This window comes from Caloenas nicobarica, chromosome 2, assembly GCF_036013445.1.
Source record: "Caloenas nicobarica isolate bCalNic1 chromosome 2, bCalNic1.hap1, whole genome shotgun sequence".
Classification (NCBI taxonomy): domain Eukaryota; kingdom Metazoa; phylum Chordata; class Aves; order Columbiformes; family Columbidae; genus Caloenas; species Caloenas nicobarica.
Window position 1 is genome coordinate 10,593,524 of NC_088246.1, and position 26,684 is coordinate 10,620,207.

At 39.2% G+C, this 26,684-nt stretch overlaps 1 protein-coding gene across 1 annotated transcript in view; it reads right to left on the minus strand.

The window, feature by feature from the left end:
- PTPRN2 (protein tyrosine phosphatase receptor type N2) overlaps positions 1-26,684 on the minus strand; it is a 652,409-nt gene that overhangs the window by 220,204 nt on the left and 405,521 nt on the right. Inside the window, 1 exon segment of the mRNA XM_065628527.1 lies at positions 22,166-22,230. Coding sequence (XP_065484599.1) covers positions 22,166-22,230 — 65 coding nt within the window.

The window sequence follows — 26,684 nt, forward strand, 5'->3', positions numbered from 1 at the left end:
CAGGAAGCAGGGCAAATATCCGCTCCCTGAGTCAGTAATCAAACATACTTTTTCTATTAGCAGGTTGGGTGAAAACAGAGGCTGAGCTGGAGTTGGTGTTCACTGAAGTGCCCCAGCATCAGAAGTTCAGGCTGGGCCACTGCCGAGGCTGCAGGCAGCTTTGTTTAACTCTGTTTTGTGATGGCCATTTAAAGTTTTTTCTTTTGATCTTTTGTGCTCACAGGCCTGCACCATAAAGCTCTTGTGCATAGTTTGCCAGCTGCTCAGCATCCCTTCCAGGCAGAAATGCAGAGAATTTTGTCTCCTACCTGCTCCACAGAACAAAATTCAATCTTAGTTTCTGCAGAGTAACTTTGTTGTGAGCCAATAGCTTCCACTCTCTTACATTCATGGAGCTGAGAATAGAGACAGTCTGTCTTTTGCTGGGCTATGTGCCAATTTTGCACTGTATTTTGCACTTTAATAGTGAAAATGTAGTATTTAAATACATACTGTAAAGCAAGGCTGAAAACAGATGCCTAGAATATGGTATATAGAATCTGCTGTCACATCTTCATAAATTATGAAAGTAAATTTATCAGAATGGCCATTTACTCATAGAAGTTTCCTGATTCCCTGATGTATATTTTGAACTTTTGGTATTCATTCATTTTTGCTACAGTCAAACAAAATATTTTTAAAAATACTGGTAGTGGTTGCATGTAGGTCTCTTTTTCAAGTTGGACATATATAAGTGATGGATTTACTTACACAATAACAGAATGAAACTATCAGGGAGAATAAATGGCATAGGAAGAAAAATCTTTGTACCATGACCTGCAAAATAAGATTATTTATTCACCTAAGTCTAGTTTAAAATGCCTTATTGTAAGACCTGTGAGAAATAAACTCCAAACCTGGATGCAAACTCATTCTTTCACTGCGACAGGAATACTAGTTTGGACAAATCCCAAAGTTTACACCTTTGGATTACAGATAAAGAGAAAGCAAAAGTAAAACTAACCAACCAAACAAACAAAACCAACCAACCAAAACCAACAACAAAATAACAAGCAAACAACAAACCCTCCTCTACAATTGGGGATGTTCTTTATTTGATGAGTTGACAGTATGGTCCAGGGCTGTCTTCTGACTCACCATTACCCATGCCAAGATGATGTAGCTTTAATACTATAAGATTGTCATTAAACATCATTGCTGATATTGAGAGTTGATAGAAATTGTTAGGATTTTAACACTAGGATGAAGACAGCATTAGTGATTTCACAGGTAATTTAAATTGAGACAAGTCCTTTCGCAGGCAATACAGTTTTCAAAAAGGACACCACAGAGAGCTCACCAGTGGATGTGAGGTGCAGATGTCAGGGGCAGATGCTGCTCACACCTGCTACACAAGTATTTTCTTCAGATAAACCACTCCTTATCCATGTCATTCATATCTAGGATGGCTTGGGTTTTGGAGGGATTTGGATATGTAGGCTCTGTTCTCAAAATTATCCACTTAAGTGCTCAGGTTGGTAAAACAGATGTCCAAAAAAAGGGCACAAAATCTGCTGTTACACAGTGCCAATGGATGCAGGGGCTCCCAGTTCAAAGCTTTTGTTGACTGTGAAATGTGACAATAACAGGGAATCAAACATGCAGTAAAATACTCTTCTGGGAGCTAAAAATCCGTAATGCGAGCTAAAAAACCTTAATGTAGTCAGTGTTAAATAATACACTCGCATCGAATTGAAAAGTAACATGACCAGTGCCAAAGAGCCATGATTGTGAAGTTGTCACTTCAACAACAGGGCAGAGCTTCTCCAGCACACGGCCCAGGGCTGCGCGCGCTCTCCTGAGGATGACAGGAAGGCTCCATTCAAAATGTCACTAATAACTCCAAAGCTGCCTGCTAGGATTTGAAAACCATTTATTAGGAAAGAATAAAAAAGGGTATCTGAGCATGGGAATGAGGGACAGGAGGCTTTGGTCCCAATTTTGGTCTCATTCTTATCAGCTTAATTTAACAAATAACATCCCATAACTTCATGCTGCTGCTCGAAAGCTGCTTTTGATGAGAGCAGCAGCAAAGCACCTCCCTGTACTTTCAAGCGGAGCTCACATCCAATACAGTCAGTTAAAAAGCTAATGAGGCAGGGATGTAGCAACAGCTCCTTTCACTGGGCTGATCAACCACTTTACAAATGAACATGGTATTTCTTTGAGACCCAAGCATGCTAAAATGGCCCTTAAGTCAATCTCCAGCTACATTTCCCCCTCAAAACGCAAAGAAAGAGATGAATGATTTAAAGTTGCTGTGGAGCTGACTGAGAGAAAGGGTCAGCCCCGTGAAAAATGCTGGTTTTGTGCAGAACAGCAGCTGCCAGGGTGTAGCACCACCCTTTGGTCTGCGGCTGCTGTTTAACAAATGACAGCACAGATCCTGCTGCAATCCTTTAGAAAAACTTATTCTGCAAGACAAAACATCTCATACACGTGCAGTGATAACCACACCTTACAGAAGGAAACATAAATGAATTGTATGGCAAAATCCATCTGTTGCACCTGCAGTTTATATTTAATACAATAAATAAACAATACAACACAATAAATAAACAATAAATACAATAAAATATCTCAGGAGATACAAAAATAATTGTGACATTCTAATCCAACCTTTATGATCTCTGTTCAGAAGTCACAGCAGCTGTCTTTTAAAGTATTCTTCCCAACAGTAACCAATTTGACCCTATTAATAAGATCAAAGCTTAAAATGACTAGATACTAGTCAATGGTAATTATTGTTCTGTTACAATTGCCAAAATTCAACCCTTGCACTCATAAAGCACTTCAAATTTTATAAACTATAAGCGGATTTTTCTTTAACTAACTTATATGTGTTGATATGTGTTGAGCTCATGTGATGCATAGATATATGTAGTGCACAGAATAGGAATTACCATAGTAGCATAAAGTTTATCTAAAACTTATATTTTTATCCTGAGTTCACAGTAGAAATATTTTGTACATTTATCTCTTTATGAATTTACATTGTCCTCTTCACCATCAGTAGCAGAGCAAGTCCTACTAAAAATACAAATGGAACAAAGCTCTGCCTTCTCTTCCCTGTGCCTCTAAGAGTAGTTTGCAAAGGTCCATAAGATACCAACTACAATCCGTTCTACCTTTCAGAAAGTCCTGAATCTGAAGTAAGTTATATGAAACACAATCCATGCTTTTAAGACTGTCAGAGGCTATGTGACAGGTATTTAAAAGTCAGACTAAGGCTGCATCCAGTGAACCCACACTAGAAAAATCACATGGCTACACCATCGGCTTCCGAAGGGGCCACCTCTGCTGAGTAGCCTGGTGGCTAGCAAGGCTGTGCTCTTCCTTCAGGGAAATTTTCCCAGTGGTGTTTTTGGCTTGGAATTAGGCCAAGAAAGTAAACCCAAGGGATTTTGGGACTAGGGAACAGCTCCTCATTTTCCTTGTCTTTCCCTTGTATATAGAGACAGTTGGGTGTAGTAGACTTTCTACTATCTATGCTTTATCTTGTATCCTAATGCGTTTGTGTAGGACCTAAATCAAGGCAATTCTTCCACTGACTTCACTGCATTTTGAATCAGAACTGTTGTAGGCACATGGTCCCGAGCTTCTTCAGAGCTGGAAGCAGGCACAGAGGAGTAAGCTCTGGTAGCAACTGTGTCCAGAACAATTCCAGTGAATTCTAAAAGGTACTCTAGGGCCAAATACAACTGCAGCACACTCATCCAAAGCCCCTGGTAATTCATAGAGGGAAAACAGCTGCAAGAAACTTTAAATTTTTTGGTCAAGGCTAGCTCACACTAGCAACTCCACAAGGTATAGAGAAAGCCATAAAAATGACTGCATTCCTTAACCTGCGAGGGGCTATGGGGCCACCACCACCTTGGCCTGGTAGAAATGGAAAGCATATTCTATGTGATTAATGGTTATCGTCACCCCAAAGACCTCCGTGCCAGATACATTTATTACATGCAGAGCCTTTGATGTATGGCTTTGAGCATGGACTTTGAGCAGGTGAAGAAAGACAAAGAGAACTCATTATTATTTATCATGCGCCAGATGGCAGCAATGCCAGGATCAGGGTGGTTTTCCTAGGGACACACCAAGATCACCAGCAGTCAGCAAAAGACAAAGAGCATAGAAAACAAGTCCTTGGAAAAGGTGTGAGGCCAGACTGCACAAGCAACTTAGTAATGGGAGCATCTGAAGGATAAAAGATTCTTACAGGTAATGTAGTAGTTCCACCCTTTTCTTTCTGCCTTCGAAGCGTAGTCTTTATTTATTAACACTGGAGCTGGAACTGCCAGTGTAGAAAGGGGATCTACCTGATACAGTGTTGGTAACCACCCTGTTTTGAGCAGGAGATGGGACGAGGTGACTTCAGGGTCCCTTCAGCCAACAGTTTCATGATTTCATGGCTGATTCTCCAGACACTTCTTGGAGCCAACAGGATTTGAAATATGAAAGCTGTATGAGGAAACTTGAGCACGCTTCTCAGAAACAACCTGCAGCTCACCAGCGATGGGCGTTACAGTCATGTTTTTTTGGGCTGCAGGAAGAAAAGGCATAGCTGACAGTTCAGTCCTGTCCCTCTTTTTGGCTACAGGTTTCATACAAAACCAAACGTTGCACATCTGATGGAAGTTTGGTTCACCTGCGCTAGGGAGTGAACCCCTCCAAATTTCATAAAGCCAACATATAGAAGAGAAAGAGAATTTGTTAAATATTAAATGAAAACCTTGTGTGAAACGATAATAGAAATTTGCAAACAAGAGCACTTACGGTAAAAAAAAAGATTGAAAAAAGCCTGAGGAAAAATACTATATGAAGGATTGCATCAAAACACTCCCATGTTGCTGAATACTTGAGCTAAGTGTGTGGCAGTCGCCTCCCATTTATACTATGTTGTAAAACCTGAAGAAGTGGATGATGAATGTGCCCCTGCGACACTGCTGAATCTGAAAGTTCTTTCCTCTTGCCTGGTTGTAGTATGATAGGGGAGATGTGGACAGTCAGTTCTTTACGCAACTCCCAGGTAAAATTTAAAACATAAAAAAAGTTCCAGAAAATGACACTGATCTGTTTTTGACACTTCATAGTTTTCTTTTGGTAATGTGCTTAAGTTGCAGCAATTGCCTGGAAGATGTAAAATATGATGGGAAAGGTGAAGGAAAGTTAGCACTTACTATTAACTATAGATTGCAAAGATAAGCACCGTTCATGATCTGTCCTGGTATTAATTTCTGTATGAGAAGAGGTTTTCAAAAGAAATTAAATGCTTAATATTTGTATATAATTGTGAAAAAAAAAAGTAACCTGTGAAGTCATGGGCTATTAACTATCACTATACTTCAACTAATGACAGCCCACAGTTGCTAGGTAACCCCTGATAAGATGTGTGCATTGGCTGCCTGAGAATTACTAGAGAAAAGTGATTCCCTCTGCCACCACCACAACCATCTCTGAGTCAAACTGATTACATAGGAGGTTCTGTTTTGACTGATTTTATAGGAGATAAATGCTGACTACACTGTGTTTAGACAGTCAAAATCTGCGCACTAGTTGATAAAACCTAAAAAAATGCAATCACTGAAGTGCATTAGTTGCTTTTTCAATGGGTTCATTTACCCTTGACATCATAACGCTGCATGCTGGAATCCTGCGTTTTCCAACTGATTTATTTTTATATACTGCATTATATTTCATAAGATGTGAAGAGTCAGATGACTGGAAGCTGGCTCTGAAAATCAATGAGGAATAGATACATACCGGCATATATGAGCAGTGTTTCCCTTTTACAATTTTTAAATATTTTTACTCTCTATTTACACTACCACAGTTATGTGTTTGACAGACACCTGAAACTCAATTCTGTTTGAGCATTTTTTTTCTTCATTTGCCTTCACCAGGTTCATATTAAATAAAAACAAATGCTAAGGCAATGCAATAAACAGCTTTTGAGGAAATATTATATTGGCTCACTTGTTCTAAACAAAATCAAACCAAAAACAAGACCAAAAACAAAACAGAGAAGAAAAAGACGTCCACAATATGAAGAAATACATGGAAACCGCTGATAGAAAATAATAACTTTGATTTTTTTTAAAACTCAGCTGTCTAGCATTCAGTATAGTATATACACTCTGCAAACTATTTTATCAAAAAGACTTGCTATATCTCTAACAATGAGTCTTAATATTATTCCTTGCCCTGAAAAATCAGTCACTCACAAGCAAATTATTTAAAAGGAGTTAAGATAAATTCAAAGCTATTTCACCCTTCTAAACTTAGGATTTTTACCACGTGTGTGAGTTGTCTCCCTCTTCTGGCTGATCCAGACCAACCCAAGGGACCTACAACTCTTTCTATTCCAACACATGAGGCTCCAGGTTTGGTGTGGGCATAGCCCAGTCAGCTTCTCTCATGTCTGTGAGTTTATATGGAGACAGCAGCATCTACCTGCAGGTACAGAGCTGCAACTGGACATTTTCTTCATCATAAGTACACTGTCCTCTACCTCGAGACTATCATCCCCTAGCAAGGGTGAGCAAACAATAAAAGAAAGAACAAAATAAGAGGTGACGTTATTATATTTTTTCTTCTGAGTTAGCTTTGAGGTTAGGGGGCCAGCAGGGGTTTCTACACTACCAGAAGAGAAACACAGTTTTTTGCATACACTCCAAGTGGCATGACTATTTTTGTACCCCAGTCACAGATCTCTGCTGGCATCAACCAGGGCTCCTTCCATGGCATACATTGCTCACAGCTTGATGCAACAAACTGCCCAACAACTATACTGAGAAACAGCTTGTTTTGTTTTTCTTATTTGGAAAACAAAGGTGCGCTGCAAGCTGTGCTGACTGGGAAGTCATACATCTTTCACACAACATAAAAAGTAAAAGAAGGAAACATCCTTTAGTGACAACAGATGCCTTCCTCTTTCCTTGCAAGGTGCCCTGTCAGCATGCCCACCCTCATGCCACTTTTCAATACCAGCAAAAAAAAGAGCGAAATATTGTCTCTGTGTTCAGAAGTTAATATTAGGGAATTCATTGCCTGTAAGGAGATGGCTTCAGGCTGCTACAAGAGACTCTTTCTCCAGTGGGATCAACTAGGAAATTAATGTAGACTACAGACTGGTCACTGCATAGGCCCGCAGGTCTCTAAGTGTTGCCCTGAAAGGCAGATTCACCACTGGGCCATCAAGATCCAGCCTGGCCCAGAATAACATGGTCCAGCCTGACAGGAGCTTTCATCTCCCCTCACACTCAGTCTCATCTCCTCTTTCCAGGGAAATCCTTACAACAACAAGAGCCCTTGCAGCTCCATTTCAAGAAATCACCTCATCCTAGTCTTGGGGATGCAGACTGTCAGACAGGCGTAATAATGGCCTCGTATGACCTCTTAGAAGTGTACAAGAACTGGGAGATCTGCTGGGCTTTGATTATCCTACTGCTCAGATTTGGCGTACTCACACACTCCGTGAACACAACTTCAGTGTTCAGACTGTCAAGGATAGCCACAAATGGTTGAAGATCACACTTGGGAATCCCTAAGACAGGCTTATAGAGCAATATGGAGTTCAATGAACATTATTTGTACCATTCACATCTTCAGCCAACACTATAGATTGCGATATCCCAAATTCACTTCGTTGTTTATATCACAGAATCATCTTGACACCTCAGATCTAGTGGAGACCCAACCTATTCAATACTAGCTTGTAAACTGAATCCCATTTAACTATGCAGCCCTAGCCTTTGGCTTTCCCTGTAATCAGCAGTAGGAAATAGAAGGCAATTCCAATCTTAGCTCAACTCTGGTGATTATAGAGCTCAGTTGACTACACTCCTATCAGACATGATTCAATGAATTGTAAGTTAGGGGTCAATAACATCAGCTACTAATAGACTTTTCTAATCAGCAGGCTCACATCTCAGTGGAGCAGGTAAGGGTGCAGGGAAGTCTTGGAAATGGAGCCAGTCTTTCAAGGCTCTGGAAAAAGCCAGAGCCAGTGTTGTGAACTGGGGGCCTGGAAACTGTGTGCCTGAAATTGCCGTGTCCCCCAGCGCCCTGTGGAACAGAGCTGGTGCACCGTTTTTGTAAACGAACAGGACTGCACCAAAGAAATAACTTGCATATATCATTCATCTTCTCAGGAAAATGACTCAGCAAACCTCTGAGTATTTGCTAATCTGACTGGTATTTAGCATGAGGGAATCCAGCCTGGTGGCTCCCTGTTTGTGCTACATCATGATAATTAAAAATAAAGGTACCGGACTTTGGGCATGCAGCAAGGAAGAGACCTTGCTCTGCAAACTTTACAGGCTGAATAAGCTGGGTAGGAGTACCAAATTCATACCTTGCAAATAAGTCATTTTATACCAGAGGAATTCTGTTATTCTGCCTCTCCAGAGCCAGAAAAGCCACAGCTGATACAATTTTTCAAAGTCTGCTCTCCTGACTGGTGGTCTGATGGCAGGTTTCTAAGACCATGTTCTAAATGAAGGGCAGGTGACAATACAATGTATTGTTGTGCCACTGTATATAATAAAGATATCTGCCTTCTTCTTTTTCTTGGATGTTATTTGCATTCCTAATCAAAGACAGAATTTGGCTTAGCAAATCTGGGAGTCCCCAGGATGAAGCAGAAATTTCGGCAGAAATATAATTGCTTGAAATGTATCAAGTTGCCATATTTTGTTTATTTCCTGAGATTCAATTACGAAAATTGCCAGTCTGCAACTCCAAATTGCATGACAACTGTTGAACTTACAGTCTCACAAGGATAATCACCCCAGAGCACAACAACACACACATCACTCCACTACCATAAATTAATATTAGCTGCCAGTAATTGAAAAGGGCAGAATAAACTCCACACCTCCTTTATTCTGACTGCCATAATGAGGATGTCATTCTATTGTTTCCTGTGTGGGATCTTTTGCCACCTTAGTTGTTGCAGGTTTTTTCTAGACATGTTGGGTACAAATATGGTTTCACTTCACAAAATGTCTCTGTGCCCTCACCAGTCTGTTCATCCTTGTCAAATCAGGATTTCACACATTGTTTTCTGCACATTCCCTAATCTTAGCAAAAGTTTCATTTCCCCAGCCCATTGCCATCGGCTATTAGTCTGGCACAAAACTCAAGCTCAAAATGAAAAATATAAAATAGAAAAGACAGCAGACACAGCTACTATTGCTCTGCTTTCCCTTGTCTCAGCTAACAAAATATGCTTAATAGCACCACTGTGTTATTGGTGAGTCAGAGAGGCAACCAGGTGTATCTTGTCATGCCCTATGAATATTACCACTTCCTGAAATATTCTATATCTGCCCATTAGTGTTTCCAGAGTTCACTATGGCAATAGGCAGAGGAACATTTTGTTGTCTAATGGATACAAAGGAGCAATAACAACATGGTATTAACCACCGTGGATGTTACTGATCAACAAGGTCACAGACAGCACCTGCATCTGCTCCAAGCGTTGACTACTGAAACCAAAATATTGAAGTCTTAAAATGACTTTTCAGAATTTCAGATATTAATACAAATTTTTGAAAATATTATGGCATCCTCATAAGATCTTAGTTGTCTGAGAGGCTTTTAGCATTTTTACCTACTTGGTATCAGCAAAGTAAAGAAACTGAGCTTGTTTAGAAAAGAGATGAAATTATTTTGCATGCAAAGACAAATATGTTTTAGAATGTAAAGAAAGCCTGTCAATTTGTTTAAAAAATTTTATTCATAGATACTGGCTTCTATGGGTGAAAAGCTCTCTTCTCTCGTTTAGAAAAGAATGATTTTTCTTTTAGCATTCAAATTTGCATGCCAATTTACTTTGCATATAATTTACATACCATACTGTATCACGACCACTTTGTCTCCCATTGTAAAATCCAAGATCAGCTCCTAGCATTTCATAGCTAGGATTATTAAAACATTTTGTTAAGTCAAGTCTGAAGATAAGCTTTTATCCTGATGCTCCTGGAGTTGCATACTAATGGACAGGAAAGGTGCACATCTGGTTCAGGCACTGGATTGGGCTTTGGGTCCCGTCCCAGATTTCTCAGAGGCTTGTTTTCAAATGTGGACAATTTCATTAATATCTTTATGACTCAGATCCTTATTTATAAAACAAGAAAAATGACAAGTTTTATTCCCTTTCTTTTCTAATCTTGTCTTTCTGAGTGATTAACTGTAATCACTCAAAGGCACAGTTTTCCTATCACTCTGTGTGTGGGCAGGTACCCAGTGAGATCCCAATCCTGTCTAGAAAGCATTACGGTAATGCCCTTGTTAATTAAAACTACTCAGCCTTTTTACAATTAAATGATTTATGCAAAGTAATATCAATTCACTACAGAATGAATTTTTTTCATAGATCCACACAAGTTTTAGGGAAACTTTGAACAGGGATTTTTTTCATGTCAAAGACATGCTTTTTAGTTAAAGTTCAGGTGACAGAAAGCTTTACCACCATCTACGGTTTAGTGTCAGAGTACTCCTCTGGGAAACTGAAGTTCAAGCCTTCACCCACTTGACTCATAACAAGGATCTTGGTATGAACCAGGAGCTAAGTTGAATACCTATTGTTCCATGTTCTCATAAACTGTCTGGAACATTAAAATATTTACATAAAATGAAACAATCCTGGGAAGCTACTACCCCATGTAGCTGATGAGGTTTAGCCCACACAGAAGAGCGGTGCACAAAATCAGGGTCTCCCACCTTCTGCACAAGGACCTACACCTCCACTCTATTCTGGGTCTCTGTTATTGTGCTTCTTACATGGAAAACTAAGAAAAGACTTGATAAATGGGAAACCAGGAATGCTCCACAATATCTGAAGGCTCTGCAGCACATAGAACCATATCCTGCTGAGCACTGGTAGGTGTTTACATGGTAATTTTGTGGGGAAAATCAGGGTGCACATCCTGAAGCTGACTGTGCTGCTTTGATAGTCAGTGTGTAGTAGCAGCTCCCTGAAAGAAGGTGACTGGAAGTGGGACCCAGGACCACAGCCAAGGGCTGTGAAGCACCTGGAACCTCTTCTTTACCTCTGGCAAGAACCCAAAGACATTACTTAATACAAAGTACCTTACACAGCTAAAATAGTTTGCAGAGGTTAGTGGTGTGAGTGCTTACACGGTATTGGATATATTGCTTACAAGTAGCACTGCACTGCTTTTCTCCAGGTACTACCTTGAAATATATTGGGGCTTAATGCTTCTCCAATCAATAGATCATCATCATCATCATCATGATGTTTCTACTTGAGGCAAACTCAAATCAGCATTTCAGTAGAAGCTGCTATAACTGATTTGATCTTTTTTCCTTAAATATTCAAACATTTTAGCCAAAGTTACTTGTTACATATGCAGAATTCCCAGTTCTCTCCATGATGAAACAGTTATTATTTACAATAAAATTAATAGTAAAACATGTACGAAGGTGAAGTGAATAAAGAACTTGGATCAAGCAGTACTGCCGAACCTCAGTGCAGACCGCTGCTGTTCTGCTGCAGAACATCATGAACTTCATAGAGTCAATTTAGTGTCTCGGGGAAAAGCAAAGAGAAAAAAGGCAGCTCTGGTCTTAGCATCACTCTGGTCAGATGGGTAACAGTTAAGAGGGGCCATTAAACTCTCAGGTGTACATCTTGCGGAGCAGGTAGCACTAGAAGAATAGGCAACTCTTTCTCTAAGGAACAAAAAATAGGATTTCCCAGAAAATATCTAACTACCTTACATTATCTGGTACCTGTGTGCCAGACACCTGTATGTTGATGAACACCCATCTGCTATATATACCACATGCTTTTTTTTTTTTTTTTTTTTTTAAGCTTGGCAAAGAAGTTGACTAGGAAGATAAGATCTCTGAAAAACATTTTGGACAAAGATGCCAGCACAGATTGTACAGTAAAAGATATCAGGTCTGCCAATACAGGCACACCACACTCTGCAGGCTGCTTATACTTGCCTCTCAATGATTTATTGCACAAATTACGGGAATTCTGAAATAGTACAAGCCATATGTCCATATTCCTGTTTGGTATAGATTTGATAATGAAAGGATGCAAGCTCCTCAACAAGCAGTATTTGTATTCTAGCTGTTCTCTTTTCTTGGTCAGTAAGAATATCCTTTCTTTCAGAACACTCTCTGCTTATCTTTCTCTCCAGCTACACGCAATATAGCTGAATGCTGCTGATACGACGTTTGTCCAGTTCCAAATCTAAAAAAGATACCTTTTGTAGGACAGTTTCTCCAGGCATTAAATAAACTCACTGATGGTATTCTGAGTTTTAAAAGGACTGAGTCACCCATTGCTTGTGTGTAGACAGTGATCGGTAGCCAGATGAAACTGTCTAGTGTCCAGTAGCACTCACAGCACTGACAGGTTCTCTCCCAAGAAAGGTTGCGCTCAGATAAATAGATATGTGGTTATTTGTAAGATCAGAACCTTCAAGATATATTTCATTAAGGAAAATATAATAAAACCCACAGGAAGTACAAGCAAGGACAAGAGATTATGTATAACTACTGAGTTCAATAAGAAGAATATTTAAAAAAAAAAAAAGGATGTCAAGGCAACTGCTTCTTTTGGAGGCAATGCAAGAGGGCCAGATTTTTGTACTAGTGTAGACAAAATCAGTATCAAGAATATTTTAACAGACAAGTATATTAATTGAACATATTAACTGATATGGAAAACATACTGCTCTTACTTTTTGGATAAAATGTGATACATTTTATTCATGTGATATATTTTTTTTCTTGTAAAGAACCTATTTCGTTCTCCAGATGGTAACTTTCTGATTCTTCCATTCAGTGCACAGCACACAAAATAGAAGTTAGCTCTTCAGCTTGTGCATATGCACGCACAGATACATAGATACACACACAAAACTCTACAGCAACATACTGCACTTATCTTCTTCCCATTTTTAGATCATACATATTTCATTAAGCTTCATGCAGAGTGTCTTCTGATTTATGGTAATTGTCAACAAAAGCAAAAAATGCCGACAATTTTAACACCGCACTACTGAGGATTTAACTGGGATAAAATTAAAATGTTTAGGGGGGAAAAGAAAACCCAACACCCTAAGCCACTGGGAGGCTGACCCTTGAGATGTTATCAATTTTTTATTTTATTTTATTGTGTTTGTTGTCTATAGAAGCAGATGCCAGCAGCAACATCTGATGTACTGGACACCTCCAGTGTTATCCCAGCATGCTCATGGCCTGGAGGACTTGGAGTGAGACTAATTTCCATATCAAACCCAATTTAGATGAAACATCTTGGTTTAAAAAAAAAAAAAAAAAAAAAAAAAAAGAAGCCAGCGCATCAATAGCCCCTTGATTAGATTTTCATCTCCTGAGCAGACAAATATGAATATTTATTACCATGAATGCAGATTTCCCTCTTTCCATTGCTCTGATCTTGAATATTACCCACTGCTAATTTTTATGAAAATTTGGGCAACATAATGTTTTCACATAAACTGACAGTTCTTGAGATAATCCCGTTATTGTTTGGTGGGAAATGACAGTTTCCGCTTATTCATGTGTTAACGAGGGATTAAATATTGTTTTTCATCACCGTAATCTAAGATGGACTGGAAATTAAAATTCAAACACTGTGCATTAGCAGAGCTTTGAGGACCAGAATTTGTTTGCATTCACTTAGTAAAGATCTGTAAATTATCAGTTTAACAATCAAACGAAATCTGTATCATAAAACCAGCACTGATGTCTGTAAAATTAAGTCATTACTCTACCTGCTAAAGGTAAAGAGCCAGAGACATAAATAGTTTGCAAAATGACATCCCTGTTCAAGAGCAAAGTGCACAGTGGTCCTTGGCCATTAATGGAGTGGGTCATTTTTCCGTGGCATAGAATCGTGTCCCTTTTCCTTGTCATGGGTTGTGATATTCAGTATCCTCGGCTCACATTGAAATATTGCTCTATGATGGATCTACCCATAGTGCTAAAAGCAGTCATAGTGACCCAGGAGCAGGTTTTGTGCATGCTGAAGTGCTGTGTTCATGCCCGATGCAGTTCTTGGCGTGCAGTACATAAACACCTATGATTCTTCACCGAAACGGATATTTTGCTGGAGCTGCAGTTTTTAGCTATAAAGGATCAGTTATCTCCTTGATGCTTGTGTCTTAACGCCCAGACCACACTGAAGCTGCCTGCCTTAAATGGTCCCAGGCCTGGATCTTGCTTAGGCTTAGCAGAAAAACAGCCTAGAAGAGTACTAGTTGGCATAAGACATAATGTGAGTGACCATGCCAACAATTCAACAGTATGGACAAATATGGGACCATGACAGGCTCTGTGCCCTGGTCTTGTTTATTTTACTAACGTTGATGTAGCTATAAGGCCCCCGATGCCAGGGATTTGTATGGAAAGTGTGGGTGTCTCACAGCTTTCGTCTTAGTCCAAGACACTCTCCTGTGCCTACAGAATAGGAGCAGAGGTCCTGGTGAGTGGCTTTCCATGTCAACTTGTCCATTAGCTGCCCAGGGACTGCTGGGGCAGGGGCTGAGGGACTGGGATTTACACCTCTTCTAAATTTTTATAAATCTGTGTTCAAGATTGCTTGAAATCCATGTGTTCCTGCCAGGATCAGGCTCTTGCCTCTGGAGGTGGAAGAATCTCCCTCCGCGAAATTTCTGACCAGCTCTATCACTCAAATTTCAGACAGTTAAACAGAAGTGAATGTTCATCTGCAGCTTCCTTAGCCAACCCATCACAACACTGAGGATTTTGTTTCCCTTTGAGTCATAATGAACTATCCGCTGGTAGAGGGAGGGTGCAGAATTTCACGAATCAGTAAGATATCTCCTATGTAAAGATCCTACATATCTTCTTTGTGAATATATCAAATACAGGCTACCAAATCATAGGGTAGATAATAACATTGATTTTTAAGCAGAATTACCCTGTAGTTTGCTTTATGTAGTCATTGCTAGTATCTAAATCTCTTTTCTCTACACATCTATAATGGTTAGTAAGGGAAGCTCTGTTTCAAAAGCAGTGGCATGACACAGCCTAAAACCAAGACAAATCCTTAAAACAAACATATGCTACTTTTTTAATGGAACAATGTTACAAAAGACAAAAAAGGAACAACACTGGTAGGATGCATAAGTTCCTGAAGCCACAAAGCAAACCATATCTTGTTTCATTTTACATGATACTGAATAAAAATTGAATTGCTGCGGTTGCCATGGAAACTGCCACATCACTTGGCACTTCTGCTCCTTTAAATCACACAGTGCTACTGTAAAGGAATTCATGAACCAAGAAGACACCTCAATACTTGTGCTTTTTATACTGTTTCAGGAGGAAAACATAAATCAACATACACTGATAGTTGCCTCTGAAAATCAGATTTGTTGTATTTTTCTTAACATTATAATCTCATTCTCGTCGTGTTCTGTACAAATTTGTAAAGGTGGAGGGCATTGTCACAATCAGAGCACAAGAAAAGAAATTACTACTGACACCTGATTTCCAGACTGAAGCTGTGACCTGTCATTCAGATGTCAAAATACCTCTGCTATGCAATATTCAAATCAAATACAGGGGATAAACATTGGAACTTTTCCCCTCCACAACCAGAGACGGTGTGATACATGACAGAAGACAGTCCCAGTAGCACCAAGGCATCTCTTTAACTCTGAACTTATCAGTAGTTTAAAAGGGAACTCTAACTATATACTTAAAGCTGAGCATATTCTAAATGTTTGCAGAGTTGGGGCTATTATTTGTATTGTTTTAGTATTTTCTGTATATAACATGCAGTCACAGAAGGTATATGACAAAATAATGTTGTAAAATAATATACATATTCATGCGGCATATTTTTTGTTTTTATTTTGCCATTTATTAACACTCTGGAAGCAATTTATTTGAAAAGCAGCCCTCTAGTGGGCTATGTACCATAATGAATAGTTAATAAATAGCATTAACATTATCTCTAAATATTAGCTAAAATGCATTTTGCAAAAACATACAAGATCTTAAATAAATGAGCCATAGAGCTCCATCATTCTCTTTGGAGAAATTTAATGTTCTGTTTAGCTTTATTCCTTAAAGCTCTTGAAGCATTACTTCTAAACGCTACCATATGACTAACTTCTGATTAGCATCACTTTACTATACATGTATTCTCACAAAATTGTAACAGTGAGATATTAGTCACTGTCAGTAAAACTCCATAAAAGCAGAATATTACTAGCAGCATTCTGTGTAAAACATAATCTATGAATTTTTAAGGGTTACACAGCTTTAGAATCTATACTATTTGTGTGTGGGATAAAGTAAATCTTCCTCACTGTGCTTTCACCAAGAATATTTCTAGGATTGTACTCCTTAAGGTTTTTAATTTAATTATTATTATTTTTCTTATTTGTACATATATACATATATAGCCTTAAAGTTACATGCCTTAAAGCAAAGAGCCCATCTGTGTCCTGACGCACGCCTTGCCCACAGCAATGTATGCTGCTCCAAAACACTGTCCTCCTGGAAATCTCCACTCAGCTGTTAATCAGCACAGGCAGAGCGCTCGGCAAAAGCCAACAGCGAGAGCCGTCTGCAGGATCTCCAATCCCAGATCTCACATAACAGGAAAAAATGGATTTGTTGATCTCTTAAGCCACGGCTTTGGCATGAAAAGATGCTGAAAGCAGGCTTACAGAAAAATCCCTCCCCTGGTGTCCCCTGGTCTAAGGATGCTTACGCTGTGATGCAGAGGCGTATTCCCTCATATGCACCTGTGCTCAGCTCCAGCATAATTAGCTCTGGTAAGAGAGGGATGAGTATCAGAGCTACTTTAGCTGAGTAATCTTGGGTACAGCATCCCTTTCTATCCCAGTGTACCTCTGGGTGCAATACCTGCTTTAAATCAGAAACATTTACTGGATGCCAGGCTGTCACTGTAAGAAAGGCAGCTGGAGTAGATCCCAGGCTAATTTGGTCATTACAAGCAAAACCCAACCCTTAGCATTCTACCTAGTAATCAGAGCATATCAGAATGAAGCTGACACTTTATTCTTCAACAATAGCAAATGATTTGTCACGTTTTGCACTCAGTCCAATTTTTTATGGATTTCCGATATCATTCTGGGTCAAATCTGGATGCACAGACGTTAATGACAAAATTTGGTGACATTAATGACAAAATTTGTCAACATTAAGGAAGATAAGTTAGAAATGCCTCCTGCCTCAAAGAGACTTATACATCACTGAAAAGTCTATCTTATCATGTCCTCTAGATTCACTAGAATTTTTGAACACTGATTTCTTTCCTTTATTGTAGTAATATCAATTCATGCAACATCAACATAATTCTACATCTATCAAAATATCTCTAAGTGAGAATGTCCTGAAACGTGTCAAAATATCACTGCTCCATTTTAGAACATCTAGAGGTACAGAAAAGTGTTCATTTCACATATATTTTGGGTGATTTACATTTAGTTTAGAAAACTATTCTAATTCTTATGTCTGCCATATGAGAACCATGATCCAAATCCTATGAAAAAAGTGACAGTTCCAGTGATGAGTGTATTTTCCCCTATTGGGAAATAGAGTTAATTTAAAATAATGTATTCCAGAGTGGGTGCTATTTCACCAGCTCAAGACAGAAAGGTTTGTTTCAGGCCTTGATTCAGATCATTTATTATTCAAATCACAGGCTCTTAGCCTACAAAACCTGATTTGAATCATTACACTTTCTTGAGCTACTGGAAAACCTGACCTGTTATTCTGAAACTGTTGTTGCAAACAAATTTCAGCCAAAAGCTGCATAAACAGTTATTTTTCCATGCCATAGTAACTGCATTTGAACCATTATTTGAAATTTTCTTAAACTGGAGCTGGACTCGAACCAGACAAACCCTGGTTATAGCCAAGCCCAGCGTGGAATTGAACTGAAAAATACTGCAATTTTATAATTACTCTAAAGTGCTTATGTGAGGAATTCCAGGTTAATCAGTGACCTCTGCGTGGGGCCGCAGTTCACGGTGACTACTGAGGTCCCTTGTGCTGGAGAGCAGCTCCTGGCTACAAGTCCATGAGACTAATGTTTGCATGGGACTGGGGCTCCTGATCCCGCTGAATCCTGAAGGCAGCAGGAGTCAGGTGGAGCTGTGCGGCTGCTAAGGGGGCTTTTCCTCCATGTGACCCCAAATGCTGTCCCAAAGATCTCGCAGGGATGCTCAGCCGGGCAGAGCAACAAGTTCAACTCTTGTTTCTGAAACATGCAATGGTCCACATGAAGTTGGGAGACAGAGGAATGGAGTTACGGGTCCTGCTTAAATGCTGTTTAGCTCTTCGGGGTTTTTATCAGTACTATGCCTCTTATGGTGTTATGCAAATATACATATAGATAACACAACACTTACATTCACAGCCTCACACACACTCAATTATAGGAGGTTCTTGGACTTCTGAGGATGACCTTAGGACTTCAGAGATTTATTTCATGTGTGGGAGATCAAAAGAAAATACCTCAAAGACAACAGCAGCTTCACTGTATCTGAATAACCAAGATGATGTGAATAGCTCATGATGAATTTGTGTGGCACAAACATAATGCATGACAATGACTCAAACAAATCTTGGGGGGGCTACTGTATAGGAATTTTAGAGCTGTTATAGGTGCTGGAATACTCCAAACAGAAAATAAACATCTTAGGAAATATAATTCCAGAGGTAGTCAGTACTACAGCAGTGCACACATCCTCAGGATTTCAGTGTCGGAACTGGTTTTCTCTACAGCAGAATGATTCCTGGTATAACAGCCTTCTTATAAACAGGATAGGTGCCAAAATAATTAAGAGTGATACAAAGCATATCAAACTCCAATGCACTTCTCTGGATCACTGGACCATTGAATATTTTGCCAGCAAATGTTAGATGCTGAGATGGATGCGCTGTGGAAGTACCAGTAAGGGTCTGTTCCGCAATGGCCTAAAGAAGCTCTGCTTACCCACAGTCCAGACAATGCTTTGCACTATATCATCCAAACCTTCCATGGAATGTGTAGAACTTTTAAGTCAACATCCTGACACATGAGCAGCTTCTGATGTTGCAGCTTAGGAACTCATCTTTAACCCTGCTAAAGTAGAGCCTAGCCTATACCGGCATAATGCAGCTAACCTCAGCTCTCTCCAGATACCTCGCTGAAGCTGTGGAAATCTTTTACATGGTATAAAGATGATGAACTGTATTGCAGCTGTGGTAGACTCCAGACCTGTGTTGTTAATGACTACACAGCACATGTTTATGCAGTGACATAAAAGCAGTTCATCAGTCCTCCCCAGACTTGACTGAACGGCTCAGTAAGCTTGGTGTGAATTTTATAATCTGTTGTTGCTTTTGAAATGCTTTTCTTGAGATAGAGAGGGAAAGCAAGAGATTGAGGAGCTCTGAGAAGCATTTCTCTTCTCCACAGAGAAAGAGACAGTTTCCTTCTATGGCATCCAAGGCCTGGTTAGTCATTGGTGTCTATATTACTTAGGCACAAATCCTGTTATCACAGATCAACACCTGAAACAGATTCCACTGTTCAGAGCAACACACGAATTATTGCTGAGCTTAGAACAGTTTTTGCATTTGTTTGTACAGCTGCTCCATTCACCACGAGTATCTCAACTATATTTCTCTTGAACTACTTCAGATATTAAACTTGCCATGCAAAATCAATCCTTTTTATTTTACAGTCCTGCAAGTGAAGATTATATATCCATTAACTTTGCCATGAATCTGACCTACTGTCCAAACAAAAAGGCTGTTTCTCATTCTGAAACTAAAGACTTTTTTCTAAGTACTTTTGATTTGAGCAACTTTGATTTACAGTTACCTTTACCAATCATTGCATTCATACAGTGTGAAGAAAAATAAATCCTTATTCAACAAAAGGCTCCTTCATCATGTTAAAATATGTACTTTCTCCTATTTTAACACTGTGAAACACATCAAATACAAACTGCAAAACTGGATTAACGTAGTTAGATTTAACCTGAAATAGCCTGAATCTGATACCCTATCAACAAAGAAACAGCTTGGTTACAGCACTCCAGTATTTCTCATGTGAGACTGCAGAAATATATTCATTATGTACACAATCATATCTGATAGGACGTAGAAAGGGGAATGTACACAGCTGGGAGAATTCCCATCCAACAAAATACATAAGCAGCTGAATAAATGTTCTTCCATCACCTAAACTGTTCCAAACCACTTGGTTCTTTCAATGCTGATCAGCATATCTCAGGTGTAACATGGAATATATTTAAGCCAAAATGTCTGCTTCCCTTTGGTTAATTAATTTCCACTTTTTGCCTTCTAAAAATACATATTTGGCAGAGTGTAAAGCACAAACTTCTGTCAAAGTCTTTATTAATCCAAGTAGTATCACCATTTTTTTAAAAAGCTATGATAGCCTAAATATATGGGGGATGAGTTCTGCAATGACTTTTACTAAACAGAGCACAAGAACCAGACTTGGGAGTTCTCTAGCCTAAGAACTTGTCTGTTTTTTCCAGTTCTATTAGCTGGTCTTAAAAAAAGCTGGGAAGTCCTCGAGGCTGTATCTCCAGTACATCCTTAGACTGCCATAGTTACAAAACCCTATTATCACGATGTGGATTAATGATGCATTTAGCAGGTGACAACTACTTGCATTTCGAATATCCAAAAGTGCTTTCCTTCTCCATTGGCCACACACAAGATAGCCATTTAACAGTAAGCAATCGAAGTGAAGTGGGCTTCTGTTTTCCAGCTGACTTTGAAGCCAACTGGAATCCATTCAATGACCAGAATCAGACAAAATATATGGAGGGATTTCATCAGCATGAGGAGCCTTGTTGGGTAAAATTTTACTGAACGTGGCTTCCAAAGTGTGCGCCACAGTCCTGGTTCTCCTGTTATGCAGCAGAGACCAGGGCTTGCAGACAGCACATATTCAAGCTTCACTCTGGCTTGAGGTCAGGACACAGCCTGAGGTGCACAGCCACGCTCCAGGACATGCTTCCCAGCTCTCGAGGTTATGCACCCTTGAGAACCTCAACTAGTTAAATCAGCTCCAGCTAAGCCGACTCCAGTTAAGCTGATTAAGATGCTGCCTTTCATTTTCTGATGATTTCACCTATGCTTGTTTCCACATTCTAATTCTTACAGCTTTGTCCCTAAACATCTTAGCAGGTCTCAGCGTCGGTACCTCTTCAGGACCGAGTCTTTTAATAATGTCAATAAAGTTAAACAAAAAACCTTGGAAATCCTGGCAAGTTAAGTTCTTAGGCTTGAACTCATAAAAGTTAGAAATATAAGAAATGAAAACAAGTTAAAAAAATGAAAAAAAAGTAAATTCCCTCAGTATATTACAAGTTTGTGATTCATTATTCTTAATACTGAGAATAATGTAATCACAAGAAAAAGGCATTTGTCTAGCCCTGTGAGCATTCACCACTAGCAAAATTACTTAAATGAAAAGGAAAAAAAAAGATAACTGTGTACACAAAATTAGCACGAGAATTAGCAATCAACTGTAGTTCATACAAGGTTCTTAGCAGATAGCATCATCTTTATTAATAAATGATGAACTGCTTAGTGAAGTTTTTGCTTAGTGATATCACCATAATAACAGACACATGTTTTATTTATGTTTCAAGTTACATCCAAAATAAGCGAAATAAGCGAGTCATTCACTGTCAGATTCTCCCTACCACCTGAAGACTCTTTACCCCAAATTTAAACTTTCATTGATCTAGATGAGATAGCACTCATCAAAATCAAGGGGAATAATAGAATGACTTCAGTTGCTGTGCTCATTTGGGGGGATTTTGTTCCTGTGATACAACAAAGCAAAAAAACTGCATTTCTTGAAGCCAGCTGCACTTTTCTCATAAGGATGGTATTTTTTTCTCTGTGGGATGCAGTGGTATTTGTGCAGCAGATTGTATTTTGACAGATGCAACTGTAGCATAAAAAGGCCCTTAGCACTATCAGACTGGTAGCTCACAAACGTTCATGAGCTCCAGGATTTCTTAAAAAAAAAGCCAACAATTAAAATGTTTCTGAGAGTGTAAAATGCCCTCAAGCCACTTACCTCCCCCACACCAGTTTGCAGAATTTTCAGTCCAGTTGTTTTTTCAAGCTTCTCTTTGTTTATGGCTGTAAGAAAAATTGCGATTGAAAGAGTTACAGTAAACCTGGAATATGCATGATTTTGCAGCATTTACAATACAACTAAACTTCTTTCCTCCACCAATAAATTCATCACAGTTCCTACCTACAGTGTCTATGGGATATCTTTTCCTGCTAGCAACTGCTAGTCAGTTTTTTGAATGCAAATGTATGCCATTTATTGTTCATCATTTTGTGAAAAAGAAAGCCAAACTCATTGTAGTTCCATTGTATACATAATATCACACACATTAACACATGTACACAACATGTTTGGAGAGTTCTCTTCAGGGGAAACTTCCAACTGACTTCCTTGCAGCGAAGAGCAGAGCAGCACCTCACCATTACACCGCACCATCTCTGTGGGACATTCCACAACAAACACAGACTCCTACCTAGCAGGTAAGGTAAATTGGTTATTTCACAACATTGGGATGCAATGCACAATGTTTTCTTTTCTGAAATTCAGTTTTTTCCCATTTATCACAGAATAATTGGGGTTGGAAGTGACCTCTGGAGATCTTCCAGTCCAACCCACCTGCTGAAGCAGGGTCACCAGAGCAGATCGCACAGGAATGTGTCCAGGCGGGTTTGAATGTCTCCAGAGAAGGAGACTCCACAACCTCTCTGGGCAGCCTGTTCCAGGGCTCTGGCACCTCAAAGGAAAGAAGTTTTTCCTCATATTCAGATGGAACCTCCTGTGCTTCAGTCTGTGCCCATTGCCCTTTATCATGTTGTTGGAAACCCACCCTTAAGGTATTTATAAGCACTGATAAGGTGCCCTCTCAGCCTTCCCTTCTCTAGGCAAAACAGACCCAACTCTTTCAGCCTTTCCTCGTAGTAAGATGCTCCGGTCCCATATTAACCTTTGTAATCCTCCACTGGACTCTCTCCAGTAGTTCCTTGTCTCTCTTGGACTGTGAAGCCCAGAACTGGACACAGAACTCCAGATGTGGCCTCACCAGGGCAGTACAGGGCGAGGAGAACCTCCCTTGACCTGCTGCTCACACTTTTCCTAATGCACCCCAGGATACTATTGGCTTTCTTGGCCACAAGGGCACATTGCTGGCTCATGCTTCTATATGAGTAAAAGCATTCAAAACAAAAATAAAGTAATCCGGCATAAAACAGCTAAATACAAAATAGAGGTAGTAATCACTAAGACTACATCTACACTTGGAACCCAAACATGCCCAGGTCATGAACTGTAGCACTGTCTTACCATTGCCCATACTTTTAAATCATTACTATGGTCTTCACATGCTTTTGCCCTCTGCCCACTAGTATTCTCACAAAACAATGCCCAACCATAATTTTGGGGACAGCACAAGGATGAGATTATTCCCAGCTGGGTGTATGGGTAAGGTCAACCCATTTCGGACGGGAAGACTTTAACCTTATAGATGCAAACTGTGCCAGTTGGACTTATGGCCAAAACCCAGGCACCTAGTTTTATTTATTTATGAGTAGAAATGAAGCCTTGGAGCCTTGTTAAATCTCCTCCCTTTAGCCATCTAGTTATTGAGTGCATAATCCAAGTGAGTCATCTAGGTTCTCTCTGCAGTCAATGAAAAGGGACAGACATTTAATAGGATGAGTCATCCCACATATCTTACACACATCTGCAGGCATCTATCTCTTTCCTTTGATTAAGGACACAATTTGGACAGACTCAGATTCTCGATTAAAGTTGCCTAAAGGAAACATTCCTACCACAAAGGACAAGTGTGCTAAAATATGTTGTACACTCTAAATTTACATTAAAATACTGAAAGGACTTAGTATGTTTTTCTTTCATTTGTGAAAAATACTCTTTAATTGTTAATATTTGAAACATTTTCAAAACAGTTCAGATTGCAGCAGACAATTCTCAGAAGCAACATCATTGTGAACTGATACTTCATTTAGTTTGTCCAACACAAATGACTCACATTTATTTCAGAGGTGAGTCGCATCGTTAGGGCTCAATCTCACCTTGTATATCCAAAATGTGGAAAGATTTTGGTAAGAGTTTTCACTCAAGAGTGAAAACTCAAGCAATCCTAACACAGAGAAACTTTTCTGACTGTCTTCAGCAAAGGATTACTATTGCCCATGATTTAAATGGAGAGGAAAGCTCTGCCCACCTTTCAGACTTGCACAGCTTTATTTTTGCTTCTTTCTCATACACTAGCTGTTAAGCAGATGGGAACATGGACTCCCAAGCTGAGAAAGCTTAAATGCATATTTTGCTGGTTGTTATCCTAAAACCAGCATACAATACTCACATGCTTAAGACTTATGCTATGCTTTATACATTCACAAACATATATATTCCACTCAGAGTCACGAGAACCACATGAGAAGGACAGTTGCCTGGACTTTGCACTTTGAGGCTACATTTTCAATGTGTTGTGTATGTTATGCAGTATGAATTTCAAAAAAAATAAGTAAATCTTTGCCAACAAGCTTGACTTTCAGTCTTGAGATGGACTCTGGACTACGTTGCTTCACTGCTGGCTGATGACCTGCCATGTCATGTAGCAACATTCTCCTTTTTGGATGTGTCATTTCATTCCAAAGGTGTGCCGTGCTACCACACTGACTGCCTCACATCCAGCATACACACACTAAAGGCAGATTTCTACCAAATGCAAGAATTTAGAAGATTTATAAAAACGCAAAGTTCCACAGAAAGTTCCTTCAAAGAAACCGAGTAGTCTAACTAAAGGTTCTTTGGTAGCTTAGGACAAAGAAAACTGCACAACAGAGTACCTGCAAAATAAATAGGTATAAGTAAACAGCAAGGCTTAAATGCCAGTGTGTAATTTCCTACCACATGAACAGTTAAAAGAAAATATTATGTCTCCCGAATTGCTGAATTTTATAATTACCACTATATATTTGACCTCCTTTTTATAGGTTTCCTATAGACTCTAATTATTGAAATGTTGATATTAAAGAACATTTTAAAAGTTTACTTAACAGCCCCCGTTTCCCTCTTGATATTGGCTAAAAAGGACAGCTCTGACAGCCATGATGAACTCTGCCAAAATTAGGGGGCATGAAGGCATGATGTGTTATTGATTAAATCATAACCTGAAAATGGTCAAGCTCAGGCACTGTCATGTTGCGAAGAGAGACATAGCAGACAGTCTCCAGTATGTTCACTCCAGGTGTGTACAGAAGTGTATTTTAGTTAACCTTGAACTTCACAAGCAGTTCAGGAAGGTCAGGAAATTTTGTCAAAAAGAGCGGTGCTGAAGTATCAACCACATATCAAGTAGCTGCTTGAAGCTGCTGATCAGGGAATATAACTAAACTTTTTCTATGCATGACTATAATTGAGAACTTAAAACAATAAAGCATAGTTGATAGCCTATAGATAGATGAGGAAGAAATGGTGGGAAAATAAATGCAGATATTAAGAACAAGCTACTAATCCCTTAAAAACTGGCCTGATTTTTTTAAAAGCATTTTAGTGTACTACCTAATAGCTTTATTCCAGTACAAATTTACAGCAGATGATGTTTCTGTTGCAAATTTTATGAAATGGAAATGATAATTCTGGGTAAAACAGTGTATTACACATTCCATTGAAGTTGATTTTTTATGGTCATAGTTTAAAGTCCTGAAATACTAATGGAAAACTGACAAATTCAGCAGCAAAGACGCATAATAAAAATGGCTATTCAAAAAAAAAACAAACAAGAAAATCCACCCAACCCAGTTAGCAACACATAAATCCCTTTTTTAATCTTCCACTGAAACAAAAAGGGCTTGCAAACACACAAAAAAGGAGGCCTTTAAATTAAATTCACTAGATGTAGGATATGCAAATTACCTGAAGAAGCGCAGCCCTATGTTCTCAAAATTCTGCAATAGCCTATTTAATTAGTATTTTAATTTATCAGAATAATTCTTTGCACTTGACAATTTATGCAGTATTCCATATAATTAAGCACGTAGCTACAGTGGAATAATTTTACCTGCTCTCTGTATATCAGTTATTTTAACCTGAAAGAATCTGTGGAAGTCTCTTCTGTGATCTAAATTACAATGGGGACAACTTAATGGCTTTGCTCTATTAGAGAGCACGATGAGGGTGTTACTGAGTGTTTAAGGGTACGATTGTCACTGTTCATAGTTTTCACTAACCTGAGGGAGGTCTGATGTGTTTTCTGAGGGCTAACATTTATTTCCTTTAGCAAAGCGATCTGTCAGTGGCACAGCCAGGAATTTGAGTGCCTAGTTTTGTAGTTGGCAGGTTTAACCTTAGAGTCCATCGGTTAGCAAGAGAAGCAAGTTTTACAGGGCTTCAAGCAGACCTCCAGTCTCATTATAGCACTTCTGGAAGAAGGAAGCCCTGAAAAAATGAGTGGTTTACAAAGGTTTGCTATAGAGCAGGTTGTCAAGCAAAACCTTGTGGGAGCGCACACCGGCACGAGCGGGACGAGGGAAGG